This window comes from Bidens hawaiensis, unplaced genomic scaffold (genome assembly GCF_021521415.1).
Source record: "Bidens hawaiensis isolate Kalapana, Puna unplaced genomic scaffold, B.hawaiensis_p1.1 tig00049600_1, whole genome shotgun sequence".
In the NCBI taxonomy this organism is placed as follows: domain Eukaryota; kingdom Viridiplantae; phylum Streptophyta; class Magnoliopsida; order Asterales; family Asteraceae; genus Bidens; species Bidens hawaiensis.
Window position 1 is genome coordinate 22,014 of NW_027498862.1, and position 11,631 is coordinate 33,644.

At 34.9% G+C, this 11,631-nt stretch overlaps 1 protein-coding gene across 1 annotated transcript; it reads right to left on the bottom strand.

Annotated features, from left to right (window-relative positions):
• Positions 1-1,109: 1,109 nt before the first annotated feature.
• Positions 1,110-4,030, bottom strand: LOC143598064 (ubiquitin-conjugating enzyme E2 variant 1D). Its single transcript, XM_077076384.1, has 4 exons — positions 3,919-4,030; positions 2,513-2,652; positions 2,211-2,336; positions 1,110-1,397 (listed from the first exon to the last, which is right to left on the bottom strand). The coding sequence occupies exons 1-4, from the start codon at positions 3,950-3,952 to the stop codon at positions 1,257-1,259; spliced, it is 441 nt and encodes a 146-aa protein (XP_076932499.1). The 5' UTR covers positions 3,953-4,030; the 3' UTR covers positions 1,110-1,256.
• Positions 4,031-11,631: the final 7,601 nt, after the last annotated feature.

Consider the following 11,631-nt stretch of genomic DNA (forward strand, 5'->3'; position numbering starts at 1 on the left):
CCAAACCGGTTAAAACCCGAAATCCTAACTGGTTAGTAACTGGTTTGCCATTAACCGGTTTATACCCGGTTCTAACCTCCGATTAGAAACCAGCTTATATTATCGATCTCCAAAACCGGTTACAAACTAGTTAACCGAACCAGTTATTTGTTTTTTATATTTTTTTTAAAATCAGTTATTTACCGGTTAACCGGTTCGGTTATACCGGGTAGGGGTTTCTTGTCTCAAAACCGGTTAGTACCCAACCATATTAACCGATCTAACCGGTTATTTGACCGTTGACCACTAACCGATTTGGAAAATAACTAGTTTGTGCACCACTAGCTCCAAGTAATCCTACTTTCAACTCATATTCCATGAAAACTGATGAAGCTATTTCAAGGATTAATTTATATAATCTTTTAAAAAATAGGTTTAAGTATTCGTTTGTTTTATAATTAGAGTTTATATGTTACATTCCAAATAGTAATCTAACTTTTTTTTTATTAACAATGCCACATTGTTTCATTTGGCATTCTAATTAAGATTTTACTATAAAAATATATTTAAAGCCTTCTTAATTTATTTATTTAGGAAATGCTTAATCACAACCACCATTTCTATATAATTATTTATGCAAATTCTCAGTAAGCTTGTTGTAACACAGTAAGCATTTACAACAAAGCAAAAGGGAGTTTTAGTTTGATCCCATCAAACCCTGTCAAAATTTTCGGTTTCTAATCCATTACTTTATTTCATAAGAGTGTAAAGTGTTCACAATCTAATAAAACCGTTTTTTACAAAAATTCTAATCCATTACATCAAGCCAAACCGACCGACGGTTTGGGCCATTAGTCCCGGCTCATTTCAACTCTTTTAGGAACTAGTTTGTGTAGTTTTCAAAAATAATAAAACCGGTTCATAAATATTGTACATGTTCCAATCCGTGAAACGAACCGTTGAACTCGGTTTTTTAAAACGGCCAAACCCCTTTTCAAATTGTCGACCGAACCATGTGAATCTCAAACTAACTGACCTGCTTCAACTTCAGTTTGGCAGGTTAGCGGTTAGCCCCAACAATCTTACCACCTCAAAGTCACCCAAATCGAATATAGATTTCGTAAAGCAACACTTATATTAAACACTTGACACAAATCCTGAATTCAGTTAATCAAACAAGACCAAGATTCCAAATTGCTGCCATCAGATGGCTTTTTTAAGGCATGGAAAAACCATTAAAATATCATTTGATTCTATCACAACATTCTTAAAGGTACCTAGAAACAGGTACCCTCCGGGGGTTGAACAAGCTTGCGGTTATGTGGGGATGCCATCTCTTTCTTCAAGCGAACCAGTATATCTTCCATTGTGTACTCTCTTTGCCAGTTTCCAAGTATCCCAAACTTCTTCGGTTCCACCTGTGAATCGAAAATGCAACCTTTTTTTAGCATAAAAATGAAATCTTTGTGTAATAACAATCATTCTTGAAATCTCAAAATCTAAGTTAGAGGGGGTGTTTGGATGTGCGTTTTGATAAGCAAAATTAGGGATCGAACCACTGAACCCAAACACGACCAGTACGCAGACACATTTCAAATCGTGTGACCCAAGCATGGCCCGTTAAATTAAATGGGTTGAACAGATTAACCCAAACATGGCCTGCTTATTAAACATCCAAGAAATGACAACCCAAAACCTGACTATTTTCGTTTCGTGTCAGCACTGCTACCACTACGCAGAATAATATAATCAGTTGTAGCAAAACGGGTACTAATAGTAAAGTGTGAAAATTTTTGTTTTTTAATATTTAAGAAATTAATACTTAAAATGAACAAAATTCTTGTGAACACATGAGACAGGTCTTGTTAGTCTCCAATAGGTTAAATGCTTAAGTAGATTGGTGACTTTATATGACAGGCGTTAACCGTAACCTAGTGATATAGTTAACAATTTAAAATGGTTGTTTTTGTTATAAAAATCCTTGGTTAGCAACTCACTCTATATACAACTGTCAAAGTGTAAAACCGATTAGATGAAAAGCAGATAAAAGCTTTTCGTATAAAAAACCACTTTACGGTTGTTACATTTTAAGGCTTTTTACATCCATTAATAATGCGGCAACTAGTATGACACAAATTACCCAACCCCAAAATAACCATATAAACAGAAGCAGAATACATTAATCTAAACAATGATCGACAGTTATGATGCAAATAACAAAAGATTTTTACCACTCCAGTTTCATGGTTGACACAAGTCATGTTGACCCGCGAATGGAAACGAACAGTCGGAGGCTTTTCTGGATAATCCTTGTCACAAAACAGCTTCAACTGGTAAATGCGGCCCTCGTGTACAGACTAACAACCACAAAAACAATATTATTACACATTTGTTCTTCTGCTGAATAACATATACAATAATCTAAAGTTCTAAACCAGTCCAGACAAACAGGACCGAACCAAACCGAAACAAACTGGTACCAGTTGGTTATGATTGATTCGGTTCTTGGTTCTTGAGATTATAGAGATCATACATTGTGAGGGCCAATGATGGTCCCGGTCCAAGACCTCATGTAAATGTCATCACCATCATCCATTCCATAACTCACGGTACCATCTCCAATACCCTTTTCTCCACGCTCAAGCTCCTCAAGCAATCTGAAATTTCTAGGCACTGCACAAAACATTAAACAATTAAAACCTAATATTCACACTCCATTGATGCATAACCTTTCAAGTTTCACTTCCAATTCAATATAAAACCTAGGGGTGTGCATGAAACCGAAAATACCAAACCACAACAAAAACTGACGGTTTGGTTTTATGTTTCTATAAACACAAAACTTATGGTTGGTTTTGGCTTTGCATGTAATAAAAACCAAAAAACAGAACTAAATTTATAGATTTTATTTTAAGTAATTTATAAGACTTTAATAAATATGCAACTCAAATACTTTAGCACAAATGATTCAGACCCAAATTTATTATTTTGGGCCAAAATTTTAGACCCAAAAATTCTAAGCTCAGATGGAAAAACCAAAACGAACCCAAAACAAAACTAAAACACCGAAACCAAACGACTATAAAAAGTTCAAAAACCAAAGTTTCAGTTTTGGTTCGGTTTTAGCCCAAACCGAACCGTGCACACCCCTAATAAAACCATCCAAGATTAACCATAATTAGGTGACAATTATATCCAACAATCAGAATTCTATCGATGATCAAGATGAACTTAGGCCAAATTCTACAGGATTTCAACAATTTTGAATTAGAACAAAAATTAAACCTAGACCTAGGGTTAACTCACTAACTGAGTCGAATGCAATGCATAGTATTTATAATTAAAATTACAATAAAAAATCAACTCGCACGTTTGCTACAGTAGTCAAGAATCTAGGCAGCATGTCGACACAATAAGCAAAACAAATATAAAGAATTTAATAAATATGTAACTCATTTACTGTAGCACAAATGTATAATAATCAATTAGTTATTAACTAACAAAATGATTTAGGCCCAAATTCATTAATTTGAACCAAATATATTTTTCTACCCAAAATTTTCAACCTCAAATTGCAAAACCGAACCGAACCCAAAACAAAAACCAAACGGTTCCGAAGTTTCAGCTTTTAGTTCGGTTTTACGCCAAAACCGACCCAAACCGAACCGTGCACATTAAGACCATCCAATTAGGTAACAACTACATCAAACAATCAGCCTTCTATTAATAACCAATTGACCTAGGGTTTTACTAAATTAAATGTAATAACACCTAAAATTCATAACTAAAACTACAATTAACTAATCAATAAGCAAGCTCGTTACATCAATCGGTAATCTAAGCAACGTATCGATGAAACCCTAACCCTAACGGATCGAAATCGAAATTGAAATTGAAATTGAAAAGAATTGAATTGATTTGATTGAGAAATGAAGTTACCGACAACACTCGATCCACCTGAGCCAAGCGTCATTGATTGATTGATTGATTATGCAGAGGTTTTAGGGTTTTAAGATAATAATTGATTTGATTGAGAAGAAAGAATAATAATAAACTGCGAGATATATGTGTATATATAGAGAGAGAAGATGAAGACGGTAAGTGGGGAATAAACAGAAGAAAAAAGATAAGAGCATATAATAAATTGTAATCCGAGAGTTCGGTGGTTTTTTTTTAATGAAGACTCAAGTTTGAATATTTTCGGGTGGATATTGGCATTGAAGAATTGTGGCGGCACCACGGTTGTTAAGTGGCAGTCGGCGGTATGGTTTCCCGGAGGAACGCGCAAGCCAAACTCTGAAGCCAACGTGGGCCCGGTTAAGACAACATAGTCTGGCCAGAGTAGGGCATCAGGGCTCTCCAAATTTGAAGAAAGTCATCGTTCTAAAAAAATATATATAATAAATTGCAGACAAAATAGCAAAACTCGTCCTTTATGTTTGCACGTTTTTTCAATGGTTGTCTTTTGGCAAACTAAGGGGCTGTTTGGCAAGTGCTGAGTCATTAAGTGCTGAACTAGTAAGAGGTCTGAATGATTAAAAGACTCTGAACCAGTAAGTGCTGTTTGTGTGGACCTCTGAACGACTGCGCAGAATGACTATTTTGACCCTTTAAACTATTTTGTGCTGAATGAAACACATCTATTTAGTCGGAGCTTTTAATAACTGCACTGAATGACCAAACTTCCATTGTAACCAACCAAAATACATCATAAAGCAAAATTTCATTATAACTAACTAAAATACATCTTAAAAATAGTTCACATTGGCTATGACACAAATAACTTAACAATACACTCACAAGTATACAAACCCCTAAACATCAAACAATGCTTGAGCTATATCTACTTATTCATTCCATGGTTGAGTTGATGCTTATATTTTCCAAAAGTGAGGTTTGTTCTTCAATCCATGGTCAAAAAGGCATTGTCGTTTTTTCTCTAGAGAGTGGCCTGATTTTGAGTTAAATTGCACGTTATATAAATAGAAACTTGAAGATCCAAAATAACAAAGTAATCATTAATTGTTAACAAACATACCAAATTGATGTTGAATGACCTAAATTCAAAAATCATCACATGGTGCTCCGCTTGTTCTCACAATTCCCCATTCTTCCTTCAATCAGACCTGTAATTCACATATTCATAATTACAAATGAATTGATGTAATTTGGGGACTAATTCCAAGTTGGAAGAATGAAAGCTTAAGTTTTGATAGTTACTGCTAAGTAATTTAATAGACACGTATCAGCATGTAATGGTCTTTCTTCCCCACAACTTAACTACATGATGCCAAAAAAATTATCATATTTACATGCATAATATCATATTTACCAGACCAAAAAAATTATATTAAATATACCCATTCAAACCATGTAAAATTTCAAATTTACCCAATTTATTAAAATGACCATTTAGGAATGGGTCTGATTGATATTATACCAAATTTTAAAGGGCATTTTAGTAATTATGTCTCACTTACAACCTATAAAACATAATGCAGACGCAAGGGAAGACAACTTACGAGTCATCTACAAGCGATGTTTTTATCTTTGGATGCACAACCTCTCCAATAGCAAAAATGCCACCTCCTCCTTCACCATCCAAACAACGTGAAAACATTTTTTTTTGACCTTTTTACCCGAATTAAGCTGTGAAAGCATTGATTTGTTTGACTGTCCGAACCCGATAATTGATCGATGTCGAAAGATCAATTAAAAACACTTGTAAAATACCTTCACTAGCTAGGGCAAGTAAGATGTCGAATCCACAGAGAATAAGTAGAAAGTGCTAATCAAGTTCAATTTGTGATAACTAATTATACCAGGCGGACAAACGATGTCAAGCGGTTTAAAAGATTTGTTAAACGAAAACACTATTAATTTGATTTGTAAATAATTATTAAAAGGTAACCAATCTCCAAGGGTTCGGGTTTTGAAGTAAATTGGATAGATAATTAAACCTATTGAAATTTTAATCTTTGTTTGAATTAGTTAAACCAAAAGATTAAATGTTTGACTATGTTGATTGTTAGAACTTAATCCGAATGATTGACACGGCTAAACAATAATCTAATTGATTGTTAATTTTAGGTAATGATGAACCCACTCAGTGTTATTGTTAAAGACAACGAGGTCAATGACACTAAGAACTCAATCATAATTGTTGATGACCAAAATCATTAACTGATAAACTGCAAATCTCATTGATTACCCAAAATACTTTCAAGTACACAAACAAAATCCAAAAGTTAGGTTTAGAGTACCGATAATCCAACAAACAATTTAACCCTACATCCGGAGATGGTCACGAGTGGATTAGCCTTGCATAGTTATCTTCATTAGCTCTCTTGATTCTTCAATGTATGATGACATGGATGATTATGATGATTCAGATGTGTTAGAATGCTGGCACCCAAATTTGTCCAAGTACATTAGGATATCAAAGATAGTCGTTATGGGGTTGAATCGGGCTTAAATAGCACTCAAAAACCTAAAATTCGAGTTTCCTCGTCCAGGCGACCGTAGGCTATGGTTGGGACCGTAGGCTACGGTCCACAATCACTGCCTTACGGTGGCAGTCCCCACCGTAGGCTATGGTGGGGTCACCGTTGGCTACGGTGGTCCTGTCATCAGTCGTAGTCTTTTGCCCCTAACCGTAGTCTTTTACCCTTAACTTCTTCATTCGAACTCCGATTTACGTCCCGTTTCCGGCCACGTCTTCAAATCCTCTATCATTTCATGCAATAAAATCTTCATTTCCACTCCATTTCTTATGCTCCAGTTTAGCTCCTTTAAGCTCCACTCACCTGCAATCATAAAACCACTCAAAGCAATCGTGTTTCTGACATATAAACACACAAAACACACAACATGACTCGTTTAACGCACAATATTTCACCCATACATCACATTCCCACACTTATCCTTTTTCGTCCCGAAAAATATGTACAATGAAATCAGAACTGGAAACTGTTTTTGCTAAATACTCAATTATTTTTATTATTATTAACAGAAAACACAAAAGCGCGATTGTCTATATTGCTATCCACTTAAACCCGTGCCCTAATACTTACGGTACCAATAAAGCATGAAAAATTTATTAGTTTATATGATTAAGTGGGACCCACACATCAAAGCCCTGAAGCCACCTTACCATGCTTCATTATGGTTTTACCGAGCCAGACCACCCCAACTTGACTTAAACCTAAAAATTAGACGATCAACTTTGCACAACAAAGTGTACACTTTTAAGCCCATATGTAATAGCTAAAACAATCAAGGATATTATCACCCAACCTAAATTTAAGCATCAAAGTCTATTAGAATGGCCATTAGATACAGTTAAGGTGCAATTAGATAACTATCTAGCCAACGGGCCCCACTAGATGGCATACCCACGTTATCAAGCAACACCCCAGAGTCCATCTCCATAGGTTAATATACACGAATTCATCTATAGGGCTTACATATGATGTGTCCCTTGTAGTCTGTTTCTTAATGGTAATAGGACACGAGCAAGGGGACCCCATATGACTAATAGCGTGGATGATCAAGTCAGTAGTGTATTTGTACTTTAAAAGCACGTAATGTAGAGATTAGGTGAATGATATATATATATATATATGTGTGTGTGTGTGTGTGTGTGTGTGTTATATTATTTAAATTTGTTTTTTTTAATTAAACGGTAATAATTCCATTGGGGGGCCCACCCAACCTTCCACCGCGCCCTCCTCCTCTGCGCCTCCAGGCGGTGTTCCCTCCTCCACGGCACCCCATAGTGGGGAGTCTAAACGTGGCTTTGCGAAACTCATCATCACAACCAACCTTTTTGGCAGTTGAAGAAGCCTTTGGATCATATAATCTCAACAATATCTATGACACGTTTTACAAGTTAATGAAACAATGAGATAATTATTTGTAACAAACTGATTATTAAACATTAGGGCAAAAGTTAGATGTCAAAATACCATTTTGTTAAATATGGTAAAATGAATCTTATGAGAATTTGTTTTATATATATATATATATATATATATATATTAGAAAGAAAGGTGCTAGATATCAAAATACCATTTTGTGTCTAACAAATGACAAAGGAAGGAGACGCGTAAACGAATAAGATTAGCCGGTCGAACCAAATTTGATTTTGGATTCTTAAATTGCAATTATAAATGGAACAATAATCAATAAAGAGTAATGTAAGTAACTTTCACTTTAATTTTAACATTCTTTTTTTTTTAATCTTGTTAAACCTGAAAGTCTACCCGAACCTGAACCATTCAACCTGAAACTGAAATTAGCACAAGTGGTGAGTAAACATCCCCTTAATATAAACACATACATGATTAATCCCACTTTATTTCACCATTTTGATGAAAAACTAGCCCTATTTTCTAACAATTATGAGCCAATCATATCAATCTAATTAATCCATGTTATGAAATAAACACATAAACATTTTACATTCAGATTGCAGATGAGAAAACAAAAAAGAAGCCAAACGGTTCATCAATTTAAGAAATAAAATTCATAAATTGCTATTGGAGAAAAAAAGTACATGAGATGGGATCGATTGAGCACATGTGTTTGAAGGGTGTAGCAGTCGATCGTGCAATGCCTAGTAGCAGTCGTGATTTGGGAGTGAGAGGCAATGTTAAATTTGAGGGTTGGAGGATGAGAGTGAAGGTTGTATTAGGTTAGGGTTAATTTGGTCTCCTTTCTCATTCATCGCTATCATGTGTCTGAGCGAATAAGAGATGAATGGATTCATTAAGAGGTGGTGTTTTAACCCAACCAAACCAAACACTCTGAATCTGAACGATCCAGATCTCACATCTGAATGGTTTTATTCAGAGCCTTACCAAATAGCCCCTAAATATCAAAACATATCCTTTTTGTTTAAAGACATTATCACATTAAGTCCTTTGTGTGACATTCGTCAATTTCGGTTTAATGTTTGTATCCGTTTAATGTACTCGTTGTTATCGTATCTTCATATTTAACAAAGATGTTAGATTATTATCTATGTTAACCGATTTTTTTCTTTATTGTATTTACGCGTGGCTCGCTTTAATTTATTCAAAAATCGTTTATAGTATAAAATATTTGCATTTAGATCCCTAAACTATAGTTTTACCCACTCTTGATCCTCAACTAAACACAAGGGACCAAAGTGCAAAATAACAAAACTTTGCCCCCCTTCTCCCGTCCCCCGTCATCACCGACGACCCCCCCTTCCATATTTTCGCTTCAATTGACCCGCAAAATCAGGAGTTTATGAACCCTTAACCTCCACGCCTTCAATCTATTACGGAAACCTTGTGTAATTGACAGCCAAGACGAATCAATTTGAATCAAATTCATTAACTAGAGCCGCGGACTGACCATAACCTTGTTAGCCTATAAATACTCAACCAAAACGCAATTAACTTGTCCCTCACACTCTCTAGCACACTGCGAACCTAAGCCCCATCCTAATTGCATCGTTGAATCAGTTGTTGGACTCGTTTGATCTCATCCTTGGCCGAAAACCCTAACTTTTATATATTGATCAATCCTTAACCATTTCAGGTAATTGAAAATAGCTTATGGATCGCGATTTCATCCTCTACAAAACCCCTCTGTCAATTTCGATTGACAGAGGGTGTAAGATCTGATTATAATTTCTAGGGTTTATATGATTTGGGGGTTTGTTTGATTAACTTGTTATATGTATTCTTTTCTGTGTCTACTAACGAATTAGAAACTGGCTCAGATGGCCAGTGCATATCACATCAAACACTTAACCGACCAGGGGCTCAGGTTTGACCCCCCCTGGTCCGGTTTTTGGTATTATTTTTGTCATTTGTTTGTTTTAGTTAATATGACAACTATATTTAAATTAAAACCATATTTTTGTTATACTCGTTTAAACGAACCAAACTCCGATAAGTTTCTAAAATAAATTTCATATACATGTATATATAAATATACAAAATACCCATAATCATTTATATATACCTATATTTATTTTACATTAAAAATAACAATAATAATAATAATAACCATAATAATAATAATAAATGTGTTCTTATCTTTCTTTCCTTGATTAACTAAATTGAACCCCGTTAAAAACTATTTTAGATTACATAAAGCATTTTCATATGTCAGTATATATATTATATAAAGGATTTTCTTTACGAACTAAATATGACTTTATAATTATTTTCTAATGATTAAAATTAATAAAATTTAATTACATCTTTAGCAATATTCTATAAAGAATAACAAATATGTTAACGACCCCAAATCCGTTGCAAACCCATCTCTTTGTGTCTTGTTCATTTAGTTGTTTAAGTATTTATTTCATTTACGCTTTAATAATTAGGACAAATTGTCGGGAATTCTCGCGGGATCAGCTAGCTTACTCTAATCGTTACCGCCATCTCATTACCGTATTCCTCATTCCACGTGAGTTCTTCATAACCCCATTTTAACGCTTTATAATATTTTGGGGGTAGCACATCACAAGTTTTTCTTTCGTTAGTTATGTGCTGGTTTACAAACCGATTCACTTATATCGTAAATGTTAATATTATTCGTGCATATTGTTTATGATTATACGTGAACTTGCTTGCAACGTGTTTATTGTTTTTATGGTGGAAGTTACGCAAACGCATACACATAGTGGGAGGGTCCGACGGGACGTACCCGCACCGTCTAACGTTACGAATCGGTTGTTTACGTAAGGTGGTTCTCATTTCCCCGACTTCAACGGATTCGGCTAAATGAACGGGAGGACGACACTATATGATTTCATTTACTTTACGCTTGAATATTTATTGCATGACGATCGTTGAATCGCGAGTTTTCTATATATATGTATGCGCAAAAACCTATGAAAACTCACAAACTTAATTGTTGATAAAATATATTATTTCAATGTGCTACAGGTTGAATCGATGGTGTGCTAAGGACGAAGATCATTAGTATGCCTTAGGATATTTGAAATAAAGAACTTGTTTACTTTTTCGTGGAAGTGTTATTGTTTTCTTTTATTTATGAACAATGTGTATACTTTTGAAGATATGAGATGAATTAAATATAATTAATGTCGCTTTAATAGTGTTACGAGCTTATGAATGATCTGTACGTTACACCTGGGCATATTCCGCTTAAAGCCGGGGTGTTACACTTTGGCTTTGACTTAGTTAAAATTTTCTGTTAAATCTGTTCAAGTGCAAGGCATATGAGGGGATTCTTGTAATTTACAAATTTATTTTATAATAAGAAATAAAAGAAATAAAAATATTTAAAACCACACCACCTGTAATACATCATCTTCACTTCAAAATTAGGGTTTTCTCCCCAAAAAGATAGAATAGCAGCCACCTTATCTCCGGCCAAAATCGTCACCTCCGGCCATCAATGAAACAATTGGCTCTTCTTCATTATCACCGGAGAACCTAACTCAGTTAGGAAGAACGAGATCTGTAGCATATTGTAGTTGTCATGGGGTTCCAGTTTCATTCTACGGAGATGGAGATGGAATTGGTGGTTTGTGGAGGTAAATGGCGGCGTCGGTAGGTGGTAGCGGCAGAGTCAGGTGGTGGCAGTTGGCAAAAAATTAAATAATCAAAACACCACCAACACCCTCTTTGTTTACAGTCACAA